General features: G+C 33.0%; 3 protein-coding genes across 3 annotated transcripts; 2 read left to right on the top strand and 1 right to left on the bottom strand.

Moving 5' to 3' along the window:
* Positions 1-1,453: 1,453 nt before the first annotated feature.
* LOC124535835 (xanthine dehydrogenase/oxidase-like) lies at positions 1,454-3,238 on the top strand. Its single transcript, XM_047112211.1, has 3 exons — positions 1,454-1,496; positions 2,490-2,647; positions 3,074-3,238. Exons 1-3 carry the CDS (start codon positions 1,454-1,456, stop codon positions 3,236-3,238), a joined length of 366 nt encoding a protein of 121 aa, XP_046968167.1.
* A 242-nt stretch (positions 3,239-3,480) lies between these two features.
* On the top strand, positions 3,481-11,813 carry LOC124535838 (xanthine dehydrogenase-like). The gene is made up of 14 exons (XM_047112215.1): positions 3,481-3,832; positions 4,063-4,283; positions 4,979-5,081; positions 5,612-5,739; positions 5,813-6,103; positions 6,511-6,672; positions 6,770-6,898; positions 6,982-7,466; positions 7,692-7,875; positions 8,219-8,414; positions 8,590-9,356; positions 9,805-9,997; positions 10,554-10,667; positions 11,146-11,813. The coding sequence occupies exons 1-14, from the start codon at positions 3,481-3,483 to the stop codon at positions 11,214-11,216; spliced, it is 3,396 nt and encodes a 1,131-aa protein (XP_046968171.1). The 3' UTR covers positions 11,217-11,813.
* Positions 11,814-14,528: 2,715 nt separating this feature from the next.
* LOC124535510 lies at positions 14,529-15,774 on the bottom strand. Its single transcript, XM_047111719.1, has 2 exons — positions 15,511-15,774; positions 14,529-15,118 (listed from the first exon to the last, which is right to left on the bottom strand). Exons 1-2 carry the CDS (start codon positions 15,738-15,740, stop codon positions 14,647-14,649), a joined length of 702 nt encoding a protein of 233 aa, XP_046967675.1. The 5' UTR covers positions 15,741-15,774; the 3' UTR covers positions 14,529-14,646.
* Between the last annotated feature and the right edge of the window lie 10,962 nt (positions 15,775-26,736).

The following is a 26,736-nucleotide window of genomic DNA, read 5'->3' as shown; positions in this document are numbered from 1 at the left end:
ATATACTAGTTCTTTATCTGTTTTAATGTCATTGAATTTCAAATTAATCGTTGTCTTGAATTGTAAATAAATGTTATATCTTATTGCTAATTTCATATTAATAATTATGTGTCATTTCATGCATAGAAAATATATTGTATTTTATTAAAAATTTGTTTTGTAAATATTTATGTTTTTTTTTACCCTACAACTATTTTCTAGTACGTTCAGTCCTTTAGTTCAACTGACCTATTATTTAGTGATGATTTGCACTCATGTAATCATGTCTTGGGAGTTGAATTCCAGGTCAGAGTGAAAAGTTTCTTCAATTTTTTTGTCAAAAAATTCTTACTACTCGACTGTAGTTAGTGCCTTTGAAAATATTTCAGTCGCTGTTTCTATACCTGAACTCTCTTCTTTTCTCTGGATAGTGAAATCAAATTAAATCAAAATAAATATACTTGATTTAAGTAGGATTTTACAAGCACTTTTAAATCGTCATTTAACAATTATATTAAGTGAAGTTACCACCTGACGGAAAGTAGATTCTATAGAGAACAACCCTCAAGAAGTTCAGTAGTTACTCTTTTTCAACAATTAAAATCCGGTCACATTAGTTAAAGACATCTATATATGTATGTATTATATCTTACGTTGGAGTCAACAGTTAAGAATACCTGACATGGCGAATCGGTCAGGAATTTCATCTTCTTCAATAGACACGAACTCTACTCTACTCTGCTACCAGCTATTATCTATTTACAACTTTCAATACAAATTACATATAAAAGTGTTTTTATGATTGATTTCCATTACAAATTCTTGGTCTTCAAATAGCGTTACAAGCAGTTGTTTCAAACCTAATTTTTTTTACGAGTATTATGATAAGAGAAAGACATTTATATGTAAATTTAAAGAATATTCATCATTATCACCAGCTACTACTAACATTTTTATAGTTAAGTCATTCAATTACATAATATATTTCATAAGATAAGTTTTGCTTGTCTGTCTGAACATTTAACATGATGTGGCATACCGTATTTGATGTAGACGAGTGCGAGAAATCCCTAAATTCAAAAGGTGTTCCACAAGGATGAATTTTTTGTCCCTTTCTAATGTTAATATGTAAACATACTTTCAGCAGATAATCAACTAAAAATATAGTGTTTTGTTGCCAAAAAAGGAAATTATTTATTTCTGTTTAATTTACTTGAAAAGAAAGAAATGTAAATGATACAACATAATATTTAGAAATTTCTGGGGACAAACATTTTTTTGAATATGATTTAAATTAACTCATCAACACATCTACAGATAAAAAGGCGTAGGTAGTTGTGCTCGAGTAGATATTGTAAATGTAATCAAAAATTCCAAACAAAGTCGTTCACAAGCATAGTCATACTATATAAACACATAATAGTTAACACTATTTAAATTTAGTGCCGAGTTGTGTTGTTCGCAAGGTGAAGCCATGGAACGAATTAAATTTAAAGTAAATGGAAAACAGTATTCTGGTATGTAAGGTTTCTTATCAAATTAAATCAAATCAATTTTTCTTCAAGTAAACTTCACAATGAAGCATTTTTGTATCGTCGATATTTAAATCATAATTTCAAAAAGCCTCCAGAGAGAAGAAACGCCAAGAAACTCGCATATTTGCTCTCTTTAAAAAAGCAGATTCAATGTGCTGTTTACTTACTTACTTTACTTTTTACAATAATTAGTGTCTTGTGATGGAAACTGACCCTGAATCCAGGTGTTTATTCTCTAAGAAAAAGTATTCTTTTAATGAATGATAAGTTATATCATGTTATATTATTACACCGTCGTATATTTTACTGCCACACAACAATAGTATAAAATTATTTTGTTACGATATGAAGGTTGCGTGAGTGCAACTAAAGCTACAAGGGAAATAATATCTTAATTTGCAGGGTTTGTGGCATGAATGATTTGATTTTCTTATAGTGCTCACTTGCTATTAGATGACTACGTAACAATTAATATTTAGGTACATCTTTGCCAGTTAGGTATGTTTGGTTTTGTTTGCCAAATAAATAAGTGTAAAACAGACACATCATATATTACCAAGTGTATACTTATTTCAGATTAGTTGTCGTTTTAGGGTGCTATTTGTCAAGTGTTAGGCAAGAAAAGGCCTATGTCCTTCCTTTGACTTTAAGTTTGCTTCACACCAAAAATTCATCAAATTCGGTTCATTGGTTTGCTCGTGAAAGAACGACAAACAGATAGACAAACAGAGTTACTTTCATATTTATAATATTTGCGTAGAAGTATTGATAAGACACTTAATAAAGTTATACTGTCTTTAACATTGGCTTTTTTTTTAAATAATTAACACTAATTAAAAAAAAACTACGCCTTAGAAATATCCTGCTGCTAATCATAAAATTCACCTTATATATTTTGATCCAAAAGTAATTAATTTATAATTAATTTCTTAATGAATTTTATTTACTAAATGAAAAACAATTTCAAATTCTAAGTGGGCTGTGAAGTCGATTCCGACACTACACTCCTGGACTACCTGCGCGAAACACTAAAGCTTTGTGGAACAAAATACATGTGCTTGGAAGGTGGATGCGGAGCTTGTATAATCACTGCTACGAAGAACAACGAAGATATCCCTCAAGCAATAAACTCAGTAAGACAGACAAATATTAACAACATTAACAGACTGTAAATTTCCCACTGCTGGGCTAAGATCTCCTCTATCTTTGAGGCAAAGTTTTAGGCATATTCTAACAAGCTGCTCCAATGCGAGCTGGTTACACATATGACAAATATTCGTTGAAATTAGTGACATGCAGGTTTCCTAACTATGTTTTCCTTCACCACCGAGCAAGCGATGAATTATTAACACAAATTAAGCACATGAAAATTCAATGGAGCTTGCTTGGGCTTGAACGCGCATTAATAGGTTAAGATGCTTGCCTTCTAACCACTGGGTCAACTCGACTATCAGTAAAACAGACAGATTATCAATATCGTAATCAATTAGTTACAATAAATACACCGATTTTGCGTTGAAAGAATATAGAATTGTAGGTAATTTAATCATTGATTTTAGTGTCTAGTGTCAGTAACCTCGTGCCAAGATTGGGACATAAAGACAGTAGAATTTGTAGGTAACCGATTGAAGGGTTATCATCCACTGCAGAAGGTGCTTGCTGAGTGTCATGGTTCCCAATGTGGTTACTGCACACCTGGGTGGATCATGGCAATGTACAGGTAACTCGGTTATCATATGCATAACCTTAAACACTTAACATGAATAAATATAATAATATATATCATACTCCATATTGGTCAACATCACATGCGTTACTCTGATCCCAATGTATGTAGCTAAAGCACTTGTGTTATGGAAAATCAGAAGAAACGACGGCACCACAAACATCCAGACCCAAGACAATAAAATTCGTTTCATTAATCATATAATTTAATTTCAGTCTCTTGAAAACTAAGAAACCTACAATGCTTGAAATAGAAGAATCGTTCGGAAGTAATATCTGTAGGTGTACTGGATACAGACCAATTTTACAAGCCTTCAAAAAGTTCGCTTCAGATGCTCCTAATTCCTATGAAATAGCCGACATCGAAGATTTGAAAATATGTGATAAATCTGGAGATGTATGTTCAAAGAGTAATTGTTCAGAACTCGACTGGTGCATGGTTTCTAAAAGTGATATTCTAAACGAAATACTGCATATTGAGCTAAGTGATAAACGGCACTGGTACAGAGTAAACACACTATCAGACGTATTTGCTATTTGGCGAGAGAAAGGTACAGAATCTTATATGCTTGTCGCTGGTAATACTGGCAAAGGTAAGGTGAAAATTGCTACTTACCAGACTGTGACTAATCTAAATTATTACATTTATTTAAAACGGGATATTTATAATGTTTTTTATTTTTATTTGGAGGAGCTCGATATTTTGACGTATCTATTATGATTTGTTCACGAGTTCAGCTTCGTAGAACAAAAAACATGGTAAATAACCATGCTAATTTAAAATATTATAAATTAAATAATTCATCATTAAAATTGTTTTCAGGCGTCTACCCAATTTTAGAATATCCCAATCTTCTAATAGATGTGACAGATATATCAGAATTAAAAGGTTTTTATGTCGATCAAAATTTAGTAGTCGGCGCTGGTAATACAATTACAAATCTAATGAAAATATTTGAAACTGTATCGGATACTGAATACTTCAAGTATCTTAAGGATCTCAATGATCACTTGAAACTAGTCGCTCACATAGCTGTAAGGAATGTAAGTTGATTTTCATTTAACTGTTGCTGTTTAATGTTTCATAATTATTTGAATATTATTGATCAGGAATTTGTACAGTCGGGGTAAGAAAAGGTTCGTCACCTTAAGATCTATTTTCGTGTGCTCAGTATGAGCGATAATCTGCTTTACCGATCTGCTTTACCGATCGAGAATGACATATTGCCTTGCAATGATTTGATGTTTAGATTCAAAAGGTACTAAGCGTTTAAAACTTGATAAAGAAATTCATTTAAAAACTGACAAAGGTTTTTTTACTTTGACTGTATATTTGCCTATCTTTCATTTAAAAACCAGATTTTCGAAATTAGAATTAAAACAAGAATTAGAATTTTTTAAATTGATATTTCAAACAGCTAATTCATTCAAAAGTAGCGTATACTTTGCAATTTCAAACGTAAGTTTTGTTTTATCTTATATTTTTGTAAAGAAATAAATTTGACGAATAAAAACTCCAGATATCTATTAAAATATTATAAATTATTTTGACAAATTAAATAATTAAAAGATAACTAACTTTGATAACAATCTATTTTTCATCAAATTAAGCTCTTTAAATCATAAATTAGTACAAATTTTAGCCAACTGTAAATAATAAGTTTCTTAATCAAACCTTTACAATATTTGTGGTATATTGATGTGGAATGAGAGTATAAAACAAGGGAATTAAATTTCAGCTGGCAACGATAGCGGGTAATTTGATTTTGAAGAACCAACATCCAGGATTTAAATCTGATATTTTTATTATTCTTGAAACTGTCGGCGCCCAGGTAACAATTAGTAAGTGCAAATTTATAACACAGTTTTTGTTCTCTAACAATGACTTTGAATGTCGAGTATATGATATTTTTAGAATGTTATCTTATGAGTCTTAAGAAATAATTTGGATTTCTGAACTTCAAATATGATTTTAATTTACATTACTTTATTTTCTTTATTTCTGCATATTTTAAAATAAAATCCTCGACCGCGTTTGTCTGTCTGTTACTTCGCGATAAACTCTAAACCTACTGGTTTAGGTATATCATTAATATGGTGTTTCTGTAAATAAGTTGAAATAGAACGAAAATTGTTAAACATGACGGAAAAAAGCAACAAAAAATATAAGTAGAAGGTAAAAATATAAAAAAAAATGTCCACCCGTGCGAAGCCGGGACGGGCCGCTAGTATAACATAAAAAGAACGACTTAAGTAGCTGTAAGTCTTAGATTGACTATGATTGAATACCACGTTTATGGTACATATACATAATGTTTATTTCGAAATTTCACTTAATACTTGAAACTTGATATACTTGCTATTCATTTTAGTGACGGCGCCTGGACAAGCAAAAACTTTAACATTACAAAATTTTCTAAGAGAAGACATGAAAGGCAAAATAATAGTAAACGTTCTTTTACCACCTCTAAACGAATCTCATAAAATAGTCACATTTAAGGTAAATCATTACTATTTATTCTAATTGATATCACAGTATGTACTGTCCAATAATTAAAATGTTTTTACTACAGATTATGCCTCGGGCACAAAATGCCCATGCTATTGTCAACGCGGGATTCTTATACAAAATAAACGATCATCAAAATCAGGTGGTATCTTGTAGAATTGTCTTTGGAGGAATCAGTCCAAAATTTAATCGTTCATGGAAAACAGAACGCTACTTAGTAGGTAAATCGTTATTTACAAATAAAACATTGCAAGGTGCTTTGAAAACATTAGAGGAAGAAATGATAGTTACAGAAAATTTACCTGATCCACCAGTTCAGAGCAGAAAGATCATAGCTTTAGGATTATTCTACAAGGTAAGGACACGAAAATTGATGTATTTATTTAATTTACCTTTCTAACTCAACAAGATCTATTCATATAATAAAATTGGAGTGTTTGTTTGTAATATTCAAATAGCCCTATTTTACTCAATGCATATGTATGTATGCATACACGATACATGTACCAAAATAACGTTTTTTACAATTTTTGTCTGTCTGTCTGTACGTTTGTTCCGGGTAATCTCTGGAACGGCTGGATCCATTTTGACGGGACTTTCACTGACAGATAACTGATATAATAAGGAGTAACTTGGGCTACAAAAATATTTTTCGTCGCGGGGAAAGCTAGTCGCAACATTTAATTTAAAATCCCAAAAAATTCATAAAATACCTTGACTTTTTATTTATGTTTGTTGAAAGATACATGTCGTTGATTTCAGGGTCTCATTTCTCTGTGCCCATCAACTATATTGCATCCTCGATATCGTTCAGGAACCGTGAAATTGCACGAGAAGCGACCGGTATCGGAAGGTCAACAAGTATTTGATACCAACCCTTCCCTGTACCCGTTAAATGAAGCTATACCTAAATTGGATGCATTGGTAATATATTTTATGAACCAAGAATCTACTTTCATATATACACATGAATAAATGTAGTAACAATGATTCTTAATAAAGTTCATTTTCTACCCGGTAGATTCAGTGCGCTGGTGAGTCTGAATATACTGATGATATTCCAACGCTCCCAGGAGAAGTTTATGCTGCATTTGTGCTATCAACCGTTGCTCTTGGAACTATCGAAAAAATAGACCCAAGCAAGGCTTTGGTAAACTTTTTTTATTCAACCATAATTTTTAACTAATTACAGTTTCAACCATTGCAATTTGTTTTTGTAATTTTTGCTTGCAGGACGAGCCCGGAGTTATAGCTTTCTTCTCAGCTGCTGATATACCTGGTGTGAACAGTTTTACACCACCGGTGAATGTATTTAATTTAAGCAACGAAGAACTGCTGTGTAATGGTGAAGTAAAATACTATAACCAACCTCTTGGTATTATTGTTGCTAAATCACAAAAAATTGCCAATAAAGCAACTACTTTGGTTAAGGTTTTATATAGTAATGTAAGAAAACCAGTATATGATATTAAATTGGCTAAAAATGATCCCAGTAAAGTTACGCTACTGGAGTCAAGAGAAGCAACAACGAGAGGCGATGATATAAGCAAAGTAATCAAAGGTGACAATACTGTGTATGCTCAGTATCATTTCGCAATGGAAACATTAGTGTGTCTGACGCGTCCATCAGAAGAAGGATTGCAACTATGTGCAACTACTCAGTGGATGGATGCAGTACAACAGGTTATCTCAAGGATGCTGGAAATCGGTCATCACAAGTTAGTCCTAAATAACATTAAATTGTATATTCTTATTACGTTTCATATTTTAAATTTAGAATTTATTTATCATATTATAGCTATGCTTAATGTTATAGAACATTAGGCAAATACAACATTCCTTTAAAGAATTGTAATTTAAATTTGATACATGATTGTTTTGACTTTAATTGTGTTTCGTTAAAGAAAAATTTATGTTTAAGTAATGTATGGATTTATTTTAAGAATTGATATTTATGTTCGCCGACTTGGTGGCGCATTTGGTATAAAAATAAGTCGGGCTTCCCAAGTAGCTGCAGCTAGTTCTCTGGTTGCTTATAAGCTTAATAGACCATGCAGATTTGTAAATACTCTAAGTACAAACATGAGAGCTGTTGGCAAGAGGTTGCCTTGTTCTACAAACTTTGAGGTGAGGTATTTTTAGATATATGCAATGATTATTGTTTGCAAGTAGGTGTAAATTCGATATATCACCATTTAAGAACTATAACATACAGATTAACAATGACCCAGCATAGCACGATTGCTTATAATTCAAATTTGTTTCTACTATATTATTTATTCTGTGATGATTTAATGTACAGATTAATATATGGATCCGTTTCTTTGCTATCCCAACTTGACAATTCGGAAATATAACTATAATACTAAGAACGCACGTTAATTAAACGATTAAAGTTTTGATAAACAATAATGATTTTTTTATTTCACATTAAATATAAATATTGAACAATAGTAAGTATTTCTTACAGATTGGCGTGAACAGCAAAGGTGTTATCCAGTATATGAACTATGTATTATACTCTGACAATGGTTACGTTCTGAATGAACCTTTCCTCAGTATGACTTTTGAATCATTTAGCAACTGCTATAGAACGGATTCGTGGAACTACAAAGCTTACAATGGTCTGACCGATACACCATCAAATACATGGTGTCGTTCTCCTGGTAATTAAGACTCTAATTTTCTTAATAATGTTAAAATGATGTGATTTAATTATGTAATTATAATATGTGTTTATGTAGCCTATCATTTATCGTAGCTTAACAATAAATGTTAATGATACTGTTTCGTAGAACCCTATCTACATTTTCCATGTTGATATTATAAGTATTTTTTTAGGTTCCTTGGAAAAAATAGCGATGGCAGAATTAATAATGGAACAGATCGCATACGAATTAAATCAAGATCCAATTGAAGTTCGCCTTGCTAATTTAGATCCTACTTTTCGAGAGGATATTAACGAAATTTTGAAAACATTAAAAGATAATTCCAATTATTCGGAAAGAACAGTTTCAGTTGAAAACTTTAATTCCAATAATAGATGGAAAAAACGAGGATTAAGATTTTCTTTTCTAAGGTGGGCTCCAGTCGGTTACCATAATTTAAATGTGAATATGTCTGTATATAACGATGATGGTACCATATCTATAACCACTGGAGGGATAGAAATGGGTCAAGGTATTAATACAAGAGCGACACAGATATGTGCCTATATCCTCAAGATACCTATTGATAAGATTCAAATAAAACCCAACAATACAATGACATCACCCAATACGCTACCATCAGGAGGTAGTTTGATTTCCCAAAATATGGGTATAGGTGTTCGAAGATGTAGTGAAGAACTGCTCAGAAGATTAGCTCCCATCAAAAAGACGATGAATAATCCAACCTGGGAAGAGCTAATTAAAAAAGCGTTCGAAATGAATGTCGATTTGCAAGTACATGCATATGTCAATGAATTTGATATACAAAATTATAACGTATATGGTATTACATTAGCAGAAGTAGAAATAGATGTTCTAACAGGAGAATCGGAAATCATTAGGGTCGATTTAATTGAAGATGTTGGGAGGAGTATTAATCCTGCAATTGATGTTGGTCAAGTAAGTAACAGACCCATATAATTAAGAACAATTATTTGATGTATACATTTTCTTTACAAGAAAAAGCCGTGGGAGTAACGAGCCGAGATGGCCCAGTGGTTAGAACGCGTGCATCTTAACCGATGATATCGGGTTCACACCCAGGCAAGCACCGCTATATATATGTGCTTAATTTGTGTTTATAATTCATCTCGTGCTCGGCGGTAAAGGAAAACGTCGTGAGGAAACCTGCATGTGCCTAATTTCAACGAAATTTTTCCACATGTGCATTCCACCAACTCGCATTGGAACAGCGTGGTGAAATGTGTATGTTTCAAACCCTCTACCCTTAGGCCTTAGCCCAGCAGTGGAAAATTGCCAGGCTGTTATTTTTACTTTTATAGGAATAATGCATTATTCACATGGCTCCTTAAAATAATGTTACTTCGATGCTTATTAATGTTTTTAGATTGAAGGCGCTTTTATAATGGGTGTCGGTTTCTGGACATCCGAAAATTTAGTGTTTGATGATCAGACGGGAGAATTACTCACAAATCGTACCTGGGATTATTGGGTTCCGCAGGCGAGGGATATTCCGCAAGATTTCAGAATATATTTCAGGGAAAAATCTTTTAGTACAGAATTAATATTTGGAGCCAAAGGTAAAAAAATATTTGCTTCAGTAATATATTCAGGTATCTATACAACATTCAGCTCAAATGTAGAAAATACAATTTTAAAAGATTAAAGATAAAGCAGTTCTGTTGTTTTGAAAAAACACTTGTAAAATAAAGAAATCAAAAGACAAGAAGAAATACAAAAGCTGACATACGTACTAATATACATACCTTTTTTACCAATGTATTTGTTTAAAATACATTGGTAAAAAGGCATATTATTCGATACAAGATTTTATTGATGATAAAAAGCGTGGAGTTAATACCTGTTGACATACATACATATATAATTGCATTTAACTAAAATGACTGTATTTTTTAAATGTTGAAAAAGAAAAACTACTGATTTTCTTGCCGGTTCTTGTCGGTAGAATCTACTTTCCGAACCAGTGGTAGCTTCACTAAATTGTTAAATGACGATTCAAAAGTGCTTGTAAATGCCTACTTGAATACAGCTTATTTAGATTTTTTGATAAAATTAAACAAGATTTAATATGATCCATAATTTAGTTGGAATTATTTATTGTGTAATTATCCGTAGGAACTGGTGAGCCAGCAACGTGTATGGGAATTGCTGTTCCTATAGCGATGAGACAAGCGATATCAGCAGCACGTTTGGAGTCTGGGGTACCAAGTACAGATTGGTTTCCTATAGGTAAAAATGAAAAATGTTTACATGTTACAAATTTGATTATAGACAGAGTTATAGATGTTCATTCATATTTTATTTACATTTAATTACAAGAGTTCAAATTTTTGATTAGGGCATACAAAGAAATCATAGAATTTCATTTTATTTTCAAAAATGGCGTCCAGTTACATGAACTTACAAAAAAACCAAGTCATGAAGCATTTATCAGCCAAAGATATTTTTAAATTGATAATCGAAAATCAATATTAAGTATACAATATTTAAAGGTATTTGGACAAATTTTGCAGTTTTGTTTCGATAACCTATGTTTCTGCATAGACATTACGAAATGAATATTCTCAGTGGAAAGGTTTCGTCTTTCTTGGTTCCACCCACTCAAATTGAAATAACATGCTGTACATTCTAACATACATCTAACAAATCTTACTCCTGCATAATATTCCTAGCATATGTTTTATTGTATCCAATATTTTTCTTCCAGATGGTCCATACACAGTCGATAAGATTGCCCTTTCGTGTGCGACAAGGATAGAAGACTTTAAATTTTACTAATATTATATAATTTCCGCTTACATTTTTAGTAGTAGTGATAAATAAATTTATGTATGTAGATGACAAAACTCTGGGCGATTAAACACCAATCTCAAAACGTTTTAAGGGAAAGGTTGAATAGCTCGAATAAATGATTATTTAATAATTTTACGTTACCGGAACAAAACGGTATTAAGTATTATTGTTCAGCGATTATCTTGTAACAGTGGTAGGGTTTGCGAGAAGTCAATTGGTTTGCGTTAAACCAAGACTGAGGTTTTGTTGAATTTTTCTTTCTTTATCAACTTCTTCACAATTCCACATTCCCGTTCTTGAAAAATACATGAAGATGATCCTGCATCTAATGCGAGAATTAGGCGCCCAAGTACTCAACAATAGGAACACACCTTATTTTCACGCGCAAGAAATTTAACATCTTCACCTCTTTACGGAATCTGGAACCTGCAAGCATTAACTATAAAGGAAAGCTTACTGGCAACATGCCAAGCGCGCTGGCATGAACTATCCACGCCTTAAGCTTGTAACTTACGTGTAGACGAATGGCAAAGCTTATTAACAATTTTATTTAAAAATAGAGTAATAAAAAACAACAAAGTGGCTTCCATCAGTCAAATTTTATTCTTATCAATAAAAACTTTGGATTCCTAAGATGAACAGCTAAGGTAAATATTTTCATAATATGCATACTTTCGACAAGAAGTATTTTTTCTTGAAGCAAAGAAAAGCTTGCCTTGATTACATCAAGCAACTTGTATAAGACGTCTCACAAATGAAAAAAGTTACTCGAATGTATACAAAAATACCTACTGTAGAATATGCCTATTTTGATACGTCGGAGTTTCGGTGAAGTTACTTGTGATGCTTTAGTCAAATCGTATTATTCTTTGTAAACAATTCTCATTTAATAGTCAATTTTTATTTATAACAAATTGAAAGATTAATTGCTATGAAAATAACCTTCTGAAATTTTCAAATAATTAAAAGTCTTATGTTCATTAATTTGTCAAAGAATAAATTAATGTTATATCCGCTTACATCGGAATAATTTTATTTCATTTAACCTGATTTCAAACATTTAAGAAAAAGAAAGAATTTCTTGGTGGTAGGGCTTTCTGCAAGCCCGCCTAAGTAAGTACCACCTACTCATCAGATATTCTACCTGTAAACAATAGTACACAGTATTGTTGAGTTCCGGTTTGAAGGGTGAGTAGTCCAGTGAAACTACAGGCCCAAGGGTTATAGTATCTTAATTCCAAAGGTTGGTGGCGTACTGACGATCTAAGGAATAACTAATACTTCTTACAGCGTCATCGTCTATGGTGATGGCAACCACTTACCATCAGGTGGCCCATATGCTCGTCCGCCAACCTATTCCATAAAAAAAAGAAAAATTAAGTATATAATCTGTCATGACAGATATATGTTAGCACAGTCATTCCTACTACCAATTCTCGATTATGCTGACACATGTTATCATGATCTAAAAGAGAATCTAAAAGAGAGAATAGAAGAGATCGCTGTTTTAGCGATAAGGCCGCCTATTGAACATTTTTCTTTTCTTTGTTTTTGTTTTACTTTACTATTTTTGTCTATATTGGTGTGCAATAAAGAGTATATAAATAAATAAATAAAATACTGAATATAGTTCGTGTACATTACTTTGCTGTAATTTTACACCACTATCATACTAATTTAATAAAGGAGCTATATTTGTTTTTATATATACATATATTGTATACTGGCCAGCTCACCCATTTTATACCCTCAATGGGTGATTTAAAGTTGTCTTCCTATGAACTAAAACTATTTTTATTCAAAATTTCATCTCAATCAGCTCAGTGGTTCAAGCAGGAAGAGGTAACAGAGTTACTGTCGCATATATAATGTCAGTATAGCCTTTGCTTTTACGCAACTTGGCTTAAATAATGTTAAAAATAATTAAGTAGGATTAATATTATCCATAAAAGGTTAAACTAAACATTGATCAACACTGGTCTTCTCCATTATTTGCAAGCAAAATCCATCAAACTCAAACTCAAATTCCTTTATTCAATATAGAAGCATTACACTTACTTATTGATTGTCAAATAAACACTACCACCGGTTCGGAAAAAGGAACACCCTGACCTGAGAAGAACCAGCGAAAGAAACTCAGCGGGTCTTTTTTTTTGTCAAATTAATAAGATACATAGTAGTATATGATTAGAAATAGCCAGGAGGCGATAGTTTCATTCCCAAGGTGTGCTTTCAGACATAAACTAGCTAATTGTATAGTAACCTTTTGCACACAAGCGTTCCTTAACAATTTTTTTTAAATTTGGCAACAGAAGCATTTTGAACGCTTCTTGGGATCCTGTTGTAGAAGCGTATACATTGCCCCACAAAAGAGTTACTGACTCTACGCAGTCGAGTAACATCAGCACACGTTGTCAATTATATTTTAAAACCTTCCCAACACGCTGCATTTTGGTGTAAGTTTTATGAACTATTAGTAGTATTTAAATTAGAAAGCATCTAGAAATGTATTGAAATAGATATTCAGTTCTGAATGTCGGATTCGAATGGACTTATGGATAAACTATAAGTAAGTCACCTCAAAATTGCAAGGCGTATAAATCATTGCTTACAACGCTAACCATAGGATCTAACATGTACGTTCCTTGTGGCCACAGATTTGGGAGTAAGCCAGATACCGCATGTTCATTGAATGGTAAGAAAATCGAGAGTGTAATGTTTCTCAGTGAACGTCTATATTAGTAAGATATTACTATACACTGATATTTAGGGTACATGAACTTATTTTTATTAAATAAACGTAGATTTTCATTCATATTACATTTTTGGGACATTTATTTTAATACTATTATATTTATTACACCTGATTACTTGCCCGTCTGGGTAGGTACCACCCACTCACCAGTTATTCTACCGCCAAATAACAGAACTCTAAGTAAGTATTGTTGTGTTCCGGTTTGAAGGGTAAGTGAGCCAGTGTAAATACAGGCACAAGGGACAATACATCTTCGTTCCCAAGGTTGGTGGCACATTGACGATGTAAGGAATAGTTAATATTTCTTACAGCTTCATTGTATATGGGTGATGGTGACCACTTACCATCAGGTGGCCCAGATGCTCGTCCGCCAACCTATACCATAAAAAAGTTGTATTTTATTACTTCAAAATAATCTATTGAAGAGCATGAATTCCAATAATGGGCAGTGTACAAACATAATATGGAGTCAAAAATGTTTGATATTGATATGATTATGAATTGGTCACTATAATTAGGAAGACTTTCAGCATATAAATTGAATTTATCTTTAATATGATAATAAACAATAACTACTACAAAATAATGTACACCTAGTAATAATCAAAATATTACTTATAAAGTATCCAAAGTATCCACAGAATAATTTAATCAATCAATTTAATGTTTCGAAATGGAATTATTCCTTTTCCATCTTCTACTATTGAAATCATTTATGTTAATTTTATCTGAATTAGAATTTTGATTTTTTATCTGAAACCTATTTGTTTCTTTAGTGTTGTCGAGCTCAGCTTCCTCGAATTGTTTTTGCTGATAATATTGTCTGCTATTATGTATTCTGTCATTTGCAGATTTTCTCAAATTATTCATAAAATCATTTGAGGCGAATATGTATCTTTGCTTGCAAGCCGGACATAAGCCTTCAATATTTGACCTCTTATTGATTTGGATCGATTTTCGTTTAACATTTACATCCTTGTTTATATTGTTATTGAGATCAGTTTCAGATGATTTCGTTAAATTTTTCTTTTCATTGTGAAAACTAAATAACTTTCTTTTTTTATTCTTCCTCGCCTTTGTAGTTGAAACTTTGTCATGGGAAAAAAACGGGATTTTCATATTTTTCAATGCACTAAAAACATTAATAATCAGTATTGTACATAAAATGTATACTATTACTTTTGCTCAATAATTATTTGCGAGCCGAGATGACCCAGTGGTAAGAACACGTGCATCTTAAACGATTGCGGGTTCAAACCCAGGCAAGCAAAACTGAATATTATTAATATGTTTAATTTGTGTTTATAATTCATTTCGAGCTCGGCGGTGAAGGAAAACATCATGAGGAAACCTACAAGTGTCTCATTTCATAGAAATTCTACCATAAGTGTATTTCACCAATCCGCATTCCATCAGCGTGGTAGAATATGTTCTAAACCTTTTCCTCAGAGGGAGAGGAGACCTGAGCCCAGCAGTGGGAAAATTTATAGGATGTTGTTGTTGTTTTTTGTGTTTGCAACTTACCATTTCTTTTCAATGACTCTATTCTTAATATTTTTATCATACAAATTATCAGCATTTTTGTTTTCATTGGTTTTTAGAACACGTTCACCGTTAATTCTTTCAACGGGACGAGATTTTCTTTTTAAGTATTTAGGAATACGCCTATTAGTCTGAATATTCACTTCAGGAATATTATCAGAGTCGAAGCCTTGGTAATCTTGTGATGGAATTCTTTCTATTTCGACGTTCATAATTGAACTATCATCGTCATTATTTGATACTGGTAGTCTGAAATATTTTATTCGTTTCAGTTTGTCGTTATTATATATCTTAATAAGAGATTAATGAGCCGAGATGGCCCAGTTAGAACGCGTGCATCTTAACCGATGAATGCGGGTTCAAACCCAGGCAAGCACGACTGAATATTCAAGTGCTTAATTTGTGTTATTAATTAGTCTCGTTCTCAGTGGTGGAGGAAAACATGGTGAGGAAATCTGCATGTGTCAAATTTCATATATGTGCCACATGTGTATTCCACAAATCCGTATTGGAACAGCGTGATAGAATATGTTCCAAACCTCCTCAAAAAGGGGAAAGAGCCCAGCCGTGGGAAATTTACAGGATGTTGCTGTTGCTGTTGATAAACCTTAATAAATGTATTATTAAAATAATATATTAATTGAATAAATGTGTTTACCTGTTATCAGAATCTTGATTACCCTCAAAAGAATTATCATCAGGATTTTGAATGAAGCTGGCTACGTCAATGAGATCCATGGACTCCTTGTCATCGAAAGTGTTATAATTCTCACGTTTTCGATTAATTTTTCCTCTTTTATAACAACTCCTAAGATGTCTCTTACCTGGTCTTAGAAATTCTTCTTCCGATAGAGATAAACTCAATAATAAACTTACAAAATAAATAAATCGTAACATCATTGTGGGACGTTTATATTTCAAAATTTGACATTTCAACGTCAAACTGATATGTTTAATTTTATGAAGCAGATTTAAAATGAAAACTTCTTTTTATAGGGGGAGAGGAGGCTTTAGTAATGAAAATATTACAGGCTGTTGTATACAGTTATAGAGTCAGTTAGTTGCGATATACATTATTTAAAATGGTTTTACTATTACGTTGGTGGTGATATGATGTAATAATAATTAAAATAGCAATATCATATTTCTTACGGTAGTTTGCAAGGATCCTTGTTTCCATAACCGGTAGTCATCACCGGATGGATAATTATGTCTTCATCACAAATCTTCATAGCTTATGGAGAATATCTGTACAACCTCTTTTATGTCATCAGGGGGAACAGCTATGTTATCAGAAGCCCATCAGTGTTTATTGGTACACGATGAATGTGGAGATGTAAAAAAATGTAAGGTTTTTATTGCATAGCCATTTATTAGTTTTAATATACATAGGAACATCCAAGGACATTTATATTTTATTTACAAACAACATTGCCGATAAAAGAACTGTTGGGAAAATATGAGGTCAAACGAGGTGCAGATAAAAGGAGATACATGAAACTCTTTGAAGGCCTTTATCGAAGGTCAAGTTGTGGTTATAAAATTTGACGCAGTAAATGTAAATATCCATGTATTTAAATTATGACGGAAAACAGCAACGAAGGCTTATTTTATTTATAAATAATCATGAATATTCTCTTCAATTCGTGTTTACTGATAATAAAGAGTATCTAAAGGGTAAACAAGGGATAAAATAACCGAGTTCCTACGTAGCCCTTTGACAATGTACGGCATACCTTTTTGATAATACGGATGCCCATGAGCGCATGAGGTAATTTAGGATCCAAGAGTGAAAGGGTCTAGGTTCTCGTCTGACGCCATGTTGTACATGAAAAGGGATCATAAGATATATCTCAGGAAGTTTAATCTAATTTTGCGCATAACAAACAAAAGTTTATTTGATTTTTAAATCCAACGTCAAATATATATGTTTTTCTTTTATTTAAATTGGATATATTATTATTATTTAGGCTTTAAGACAGGATACATAATGCCTTACTTTTGTACGTGGACGTGTTTGGATGTGGTTCTGTATTTTATTTGAGATCGTGGGTTCGTTGGATTTGCAAGCGATTTCAAAGTTTGATTTCATTCATATATATTTATAAGTCATCTCGTTTTGACGGGAAAGAAAACAAATCATGAAATCTGCATCTATCGATTGAAATTCGTACACAATATAACTCGTATTGGAACGCGGAATACGTCACTCACCTTCCAAAGTGATTTACCAGATTTTTGCTTGCGATTTTTATTAAAAAATATATATCAAGATTATATACAGCCTCCTTGAATTATCAGTTTGATAATAAGGCTTAGAAGTAGTTACTCATGTGCTGATATTAAAGCATAATAAATCTAAAACTTATCTTAATAACGAAAGCATCAATCAAAGAGTTTTGGGACCGTAATTATAAGGCGAGGGAAATTGCGTTAGCCTGTAGTCGTTTAGTAAAATCTATCTCTTATCTTAATTGCCAGCCATTGAGTGTCCATATTTATATATCGTCATTAATTAATGTCGTAATAGTTCTATGAAGAATATAAGAATTTATTCTTAGTATTAGCTTTGTGCAAGCCCGTCTGGGTAGGTGCCACCCACTCATTAGTTATTCTACCGCCAAACAACAGTACTCAGTATTATTGTGTTCCGGTTTGAAAGGTGAGTGAGCCAGTGTAACTACAGGCACAAGGGACATTATATCTTAGTTCCCAAGTTTAGTGGCGTATTGACAATTTAAGGAATAGTTAATATTTCTTACACCGTCATTGTCTATGAGTATTGGTGACCACTTACCATCAGGTGCCCCATATGCTCGTCCGCCAACTTATACCATAAAATAAAATTACGACGTTATTTTATATAAATTGAAATCTTCATCCATAGGAATGGATCCAAGTATGATTGTTTTTTATTGAGTATTTTAATTAAGCGTGAATGATAGTAATTGACGTACTCAACCAAATAAAATAAGGGATTCCTTGATTGTTTCTTGAAAAGACTGTGATTGATGTTGTTATGTTGGGGCTTTGGAAGTAAATAACTAGACAACAAATCAAGTGAACGACGTTTATTGTTCGTGTGTGTACGTGCATTAGCATATACTACAAACTAAGCATATTATTTGATACTTATAAACTAAAGGAGTATACATATTACGTTGTTTATTATAAAAGAAACTACACGATTAATTTATACAGTTTAATGTCAGCAAATATTGACAAATGATAATCATTTCAATTAATATATCGATGGAGTTTGACTTTCTATTTAATCATTTTTGTGATCCGAAGAGCTTGATTCCAAGGGAGCCCAATTTTGGGCCATTTTTTTTATAAAGTTTTAGTTTACAGCTTTTCACTGCAAGGCTACATACCTTTGTGTATAAGTGCATGATTTTTTTTTTTTTAATTAGAAGTACGATAAATTAAATTAATATAAATATATTTATTAAACATGACACGAGAAAAGTTGATTACAAACTTATTATCGCCGAACTTGTGAAGAGAAATAGTTAGACGGGGCAACGCAGAAACGGATCGTAAAGTAAGTTGTTAGAGTCGGCTCCGGAGGCTCGTTTTCTACGTGTTTATTTGCAATTCGTGTCTTATTAAATCCCCCTTTACATGAGACGTTTACGACTACTTATTTACCATTAATAACTGGAATATAATAATTTTCATAATGATTATTTTTTTTATTTAAATATTAAAAAAAACACATAGTACATTCTTTTGTGCTCCTACATGTACTTGAATATTCCAAAATAAGGATAAAAAAAATGTAACCTAAAAAAAATGAGTTTCTGCTTAATCGCGAAGCAGATTCATTTTAGACTAATTACACTCAACGTAAAAAATTAGACACGCGCATTTCAAGCTGTGGTTGAAATACACTTTTTTATATACGGTAGATCTGATTAATACAGAAATAAAAGAGTCACTGAGTTTCTTTCGCCGGTTCTTCCCAGGACAGGGTGTTTCCTTTTCCGAAACGGTGGTAGCATTTAATTTTATCAGGAATAGTAAGTGTGATGCTTTCATATTGAATAAAGAAATTTGAGATTGAATTTGAGTTGATCCGATTAATTAATTATTATTATTATTAGTTAAACTAAAATAATAAACTAAAACTTAAGGGGAAGATCTATAAGACCATGCTCAGACGTGATGTTCTATATGGATCAGAGTGTTGGGCTACAAAGGGATGACTAAAATACAGTTGCATATTGCGGAGATGAGAATGCTGAGAGGAATGTGTGTGTTACGCGAATGAATAGGGTAAGGAATGAAACATAAGTTTGAAAGTGACACCGATAGTCGAGAGTTATAAGGAAGGCGGCTATCATGGAATGGGCATGTAACGCGAATGGGGAATATTGTGAGAAAGGCCTTGAGAATGGATGTGGATGGATATAGAGGTAGAGGACGACCAAGGAAACGATGGATGGATTGTGTGTAAGACGATATGGCTAGAAAGAATGTTATTTGTGAGATGACGTCTAACAGAAAAGTAATACATGCTGCGCCGACCCCAAATAAAATTGGGATAAGGGAAGGAAAATGATGATGATAATGATTTACAGTAAAATTGGTATAACATTTTAAACTTTTTAGCCTATCATGAAAATAGCTATGTGGATTACTCCACATAAATAGAAATCACAGTAATCGTCGACATAATCAAGTTTTAATGATATCGTGTCGTAGTCGTGTCGCTTCCTCTAAAAGCTCCCGAGTATTATTAAGCTTAGTGGTGACGTTTTTTTTGTTATATTGACACGGCGCACAAATCTCTTTCGGTAATTGCTCCAATAATAGTTTATCCAACTTGTCCCTTGTGATCAAGAAATGACTTAGTAATTATCGTATGTTTACTTGTGATAAATATTACTTTGTACGATGAACTATGACTTTTGGGGATAAAAGTTTAGCAGGGTAGCGACAGAAATACAATCGCAATTATTATATTACACAGTATAAAACAAAGTCACTTACTGCTGTGTGATTGGATCTTTAATATTATGCAACGAATTTGGATGTGTTTTTCTAATAGATGGATTGTTTCTAGATTAAGGTTTGTGTGTATAATACATGCACACTATAGTAGAGAAACAATGACAATTTGAGAGGCTTGATAATAACGTCGTAACTAAACACATTTTATTCGTTTATGTTGCAAACGTTGGCTAATACCTGCAAGATAGCTCAAAATAATGTACAATACAGCATAACCACTGGGTAAGAACGCGTGCATCTTAACCAATGATTGCGGGTTCAAACTGCCTGGGTTTGCACCACTAGCACCACTAAATATTCATCTGCTTGATTTGTGTTTATATCAGATGTGTATCCCACCAACCCGCAGAGCGGTTGAATATGCTCCAATCCTTCTGCTCGAAGGGACAGAAGGCCTTAGCCCAGCAGTTCCACTGCTGGGTATTTACAGGCTGTTGTTGATGATGATGATGATGATTGTACACCTTAAATAGTTCCTTAAAAAATTCCGATATCAATACAGTCGATGATTTCTTTTTTATTGTCACTATTTTTGTACTATTCGCGGTTGAGTGTTTACATATTCTTTAATAAAGAATATGTAAATATAATAATGTTAGATATTTTACGTCAGTTTGATACGGGACAAACGAATCGATGGTCATTTTCTTTCGATTATCAATCAGTCAATCGATTTAAAAGTTCCTGTACTATACGAACCCAACCAATAGAACTGAGCCACTCGCTGACTGAAACTCAGTATTTAAATAATTTTGCAGTTTGACAATATTACACTTATCTGTACAGATATTGGCAGGTAATTCAGAATTTGACAATGCCACTGTTTGATTATTTATAAAAAATAAAATAAAAAAAAAACGTTGGGGAAAACGTGTTCTAGGGAGGAGACCGCGTCTCGCCAAACGTAGTGTAGGACGTCCTCGGGCACGGTGGAGTGACGATTTAAGACGGCTGGCAGGAGCTGGATGCGAGTAGCTGAAGAACGATCACAGTGGTATGCAATTGGAGAGGCATATGTCCAACAGTGGACGAACATGGGCTGTTAATTATGATGATTAATGAAGAAACATAAAAATAAAAGACAAAGATTACATCATAGGCAATTAAGCCTATTATTATTAAAAAATAATAACAAGCTGTGATTACAAATTATTAAGTAAAATATAATAATAATAACTATTTATTATTTTAATTAATAAATGCGTTAATTAAAACACATTTCGAACGTGTAATTTTAGCGAACATTAGTATGGAAGGGAGCCGTTAATTTGATAGCGACATTTAATTTATACGGATTGTATTCTCCTTAATTAAATTACATCGCGATGTAACAGCAGCTTTGTCTCCGTGTTACAATTACCTACGGTATTGGATGTCAGGCTTAGTGCAGTCTAGTCGGGTTCTTAAACTAATTACTTGCAATGTTTTACTGTCAAACACGTAGTACGTACATTTTTGCTAGTTTCACTTCTTAATTTGTTAAAATTGATAATAAATGTAAGCGTCACGGGATACGGCAGATTTGTACATTATACCGATGAGTATTTAAAAAATTGGAAATCAAAGACAATTAGGAAATCAATATGCAGTTAAATTAATAATTATTTTTTTTTATTTTTTTTTATTTTATAGGTTGGCGGAAGAGCATATGGGCCACCTGATGGTAAGTGGTCACCATCACCCATAGACAATGAAGCTGTAAGAAATATTAACTATTCATTACATCGCGAATGTGCCACCAACCTTGGGAACTAAGATGTTATCTCCCTTGTGCCTGTAGTTACACTAGCTCACTCACCCTTCAAACCGGAACACAACAATACTAAGTACTGTTGTTTGGCGGTAGAATAACTGGTGAGTGGGTGGTACCTACCCAGACGGGCTAGCACAAAGCCCTACCACCAAGTAAAAAGAGTTTTGTTACTAATATATACTGATCAGTTTGTAATATTAAACACAGAGAGCGCCAGAGCGCGCCACGCTTCTCGGTCCTCTGCGTCCCTCATCCAGCCTCCACCGGCGATCCGCGAATGTCGTCGGACCAGCGGGTCGGAGGTCGTCCTATACTACGCTTACCGAGACGCGGTCTCTCCGTACTCTCGGACTCGTCTGCTGACATTTTTTTCAATTTTTGTTTGTCTGTCTATCTGTATGTCTGGAACGGATGGCCCGCTTTTGACGGGACTTGCACTGGCAGATAGCTGATGAAATAAGGTGTAATTTAGATTACAATAATAACTTTCTTTGTTAAATTCATGCCCAAGAAGTGGTGTGAACAGATAGGACAATAATACACTTATGGTGAACGACCTATAGAAGGCATCATCGTATAAGAATGTACCGTTTGCCAGCACTACATACCAGTCGCTCTTACCCCCGAGTAGTCCTAATAGATATTTCAAAAAGACATACCAATTTTATTATAAGTTTATAAAAAAAAAGTAAATAACCAGCCTGTACATTTGCCACTGCTGAGATAAGGCCTCCTCTTCCATTAAGGAGAGGGTTTGGAACATATTCCACTACGCTGTTTCAATGCGGGTTGGTGGAATGCACATGTGGCAGAATTTCGATGAAATTAGACACATGCAGGTTTTCTCACGATATTTTCCTTCACCGCCGAGCCCGAGATTAATTATAAACACAAATTAAGCACCTATATATAGTGCTTGCCTGGATTTGAACCCGCAATCATCGGTTAAGATGCACGCGTTCTAACCACTGGGCCATCTCAGCTCTATATATGTAAGTACATATAGAGGACAAATTATTGAAATACTAAGATGGCATACATGCACTAAATGCAATTATAAACTGTTGCTAGGGAAGCTATAACGCTATATCTCCACCCTTTCTGTAACGATTTGTCGTATTCTATAAAACAGAAGCAACTTATGACAATAAAAATAAATTAAAATATAAAGTTTATTTAAAAAAAAAGCATGCTCATATACACGCTCCAGCGCTTCTCTCGTCGATAATGGTCTACAGCAAGACGAGACCTCGCTGTTCAGATCTGATATTAAATTCTTGTACCGATCGTTTCAATTTGAAATTATATGAAATATTACATTTAATAGAAAATAAAGCTAAAAGTATTGATGAATAAGGCATTATTGTTAATATTTATTACATACAAGTATTATAAACAACATATAGATAGATATAAACATATAGATTGTTATACATATAATAACAGAAATAAATACAACTTTAATGACGGGTTTTCTGAGAAAAATCTTTTCGAACCATAATGATTCGCCATTATTTCAAATTAACTATAAATACACTTAAAGTGTTCGTAAATAAACTTTTAGTTCAAATATGTCACCGCCATTTAAATACGCTGAAAAATGTATATTATTTTTTTAACCAACGGCACAAATGGATAGTTTTCAGTTTGATGTTATCCGTTCACGATTTTTCCTAAAAAATACTACATTTTTTAGGAAACTTTAAATGTATAATTAATAAAGAATTAATGAAGATCTTCGTAGACAAAAGAAGTATTCGATTATAATGGAAAAATAAAATGAATTAAATATTATAATACTTCAATCTCGAATTCGTGATTTAGAAAAGACAGTACACTTTTTTTGAAAAAAAAATGTAATAATTTTATTCAAATTTAAAAAAAAGTCATTTGTCATTAAAAATTACTTACTTGATGGTAGGGCTTTGCGCTAGCCCGTCTGGGTAGGTAGCACCCACTCATCAGTTATTCTTCCACCAAATAACAGTACTAAGTATTGTTGTGTTCCAGTTTGAAGGGTGAGTGTAACTACAGGCACAAGGGACATAATATCTTAGTTCTCAAGGTTGGTGGCACATTGACGATGTAAGGAATAGTTAATATTTCTTACAGCGTCATTGTCTATGGGTGATGGTGACCACTTACCACCAGGCGGCCCATATGCTCGTCCGCCAACCTATACCACAAAAAAAAACCTTCAAATCCACGTGTCAACAATTAGTTGTGCTATTATTATACGAATAACTCTCATCGAGTTCATGCAAGATATTTCTTTCATTATTCACGCCCATTATGCGGGACAGCGGAAAGTTAAGTTCTCTTTTGTAAAACTTATTTAAACATTCCTTTATATTTTTCCTTGTGCCAGAAAATTCAACAATAAATAAAAATCTCATCTCCTAAATATTTTTTCCGCGTACAAACTTGGGATACCAACTTGAAAACAGTCGAAAGTTACGAGTTTGAAAAAAAATATATCCTTTAAAAGCCTTTAAGAGGTACGGCCTTCAGGTAGTTAATTCAGAAAGGCCGCGTGTCGAACTCCAAGACTATTTACATCAGGTGAAACTCAAATACTAACTAAACTTGCCTCTTTACTGGCACCCAACTATTTATTTTCGAATTTTAAGAAACTCTCATTTCCAAACTGTCAGAATTATTTACCATTTCTTACATAACCAATGCGCTACCAATAATGAAAGCTAAGATATTGTCTCTTGGACCTGCAGTAACACTAGCTTGCTTTCCCTTCAAATCGAAATACAACATGGTTCCTGTAATAAATAATCTAAAACAATATCTATATTTAATAATATAAATGTGAAAGTTACTTTGTTTGTCTGTCTTTCAAACCGCTGAACCGAATTTGATGAAATTTGGTAAGAAGCAAACTTGAATTCCAAGATAGGACATAGGTTATTTTTTGGCCTGAGACCTGACAACCGAAACCCTAAAGTGCGAGCGAAGCCGTGGGCTACTATTAGAATTTATTACAAGAAATTAACAGACAAAACAAAAAGTTTAAGGTTGAGATTATGCTCTATATTCTCCATGCAGAGAAAGAAAACTATATTCAATGTGTGCATGTGTTGGATAAAATTGGCCCATATTGATTTCCAAGAACCTTTTCGTGTGAGACATTAAAGATGATTGCCGCTATCAGCAAGACTATTTTCCCCATAATAGATAAGGGTTTGATGTCGAGTTTGTGACGACGAAGCAAACTTATAGTAGGGGCTGGTGAGTTTCGAAACGTCCTTCAAATTTGCAGAAACGTCTTTCTGGATTGCAACTCAAACAATTTCTCATTTTGCGTTTCGGTTTTTAGATTCATTTCCATTCGAAAACTCTTCGAACGTGTCTTGACTCTCATTAACTGTTCTATTTCTAAATTTGTGTTTTATATTTAAATTCTCAATACTCATCATTTAGAACAAAACAAATATTGAAGACACAAAAATCTGAGAACGTATGTGCGAAAAATCTTTAAATGTTTCACACAATATTAATAAATTGGAATATAATATGTTCTATAAATAAAATAGCATTCTCTAAGAAATATTTAGTTTGGCCCTCAAATGGCAACATATCAATAAACTAAACGGACCAAATAAAAATAAACTTACAAATATCATAGAATAATATGTAACTATAAACCAATTGATTAACAGCAAAAAGTGCTCCCAATTATTTGCCATATATCTTTCTCGCCTACTTCTTTAGGTCCTCGGTCAACTTGACCAGCATACGGCCTACACGGTTCTAGGAAATTTAGATCTAACTTATAGGCGATACAATGCGTGCAGTTGGTATTGGTAGATTTCCATACAAGATTAAGTTGAAATAAAAATATATAAAGTCAAATATGCTCATTAGGAATAATGTGTGACAATGATTAGTCATAAAATAACAAAGCTTCATCGTTTAGACCTCTCATTACGGAGAAAAGAGGTTATTATTTCCAACTACATATTCTATTACAAATAATTTTAATGATTGTCGAACGCTGACGTAATCGTCCCGTGATATCAATTATCAGAACAACTCCGATATATTCCTTGCTCAATTGAGTAATATTAAATTGAGTTATATGAACCGTACTTTCGGTAGCGAGACAACGAAAACCATGAACATTATCAAATTGCAGATAATTTTTTATTCTAATTGCCGTTCCATTAGGTTATAAGCTAAGATAGCCAGTGGTTAGAACACGTGCATCTTAACCGATTATATCGGGTTCAAAACCAGGCACCACTATATATATGTGCTTAATTTGTTTTTATAATTCATCTCGCTCTCGGCGGGAAGGAAAACATCGCGAGGAAACCTTCATGTGTCTAATTTCATTAAAATTCTGTCACATGTGCATTCCCGCATTCCACCAACCCGCATTGGAACTGCGTAGTGGAATAAGTTTCAAATCCTCTCCTTAATGG

This window comes from Vanessa cardui, chromosome 15, assembly GCF_905220365.1.
Source record: "Vanessa cardui chromosome 15, ilVanCard2.1, whole genome shotgun sequence".
Lineage (NCBI taxonomy): Eukaryota > Metazoa > Arthropoda > Insecta > Lepidoptera > Nymphalidae > Vanessa > Vanessa cardui.
This window is presented reverse-complemented; position numbering and strand designations above follow the sequence as displayed.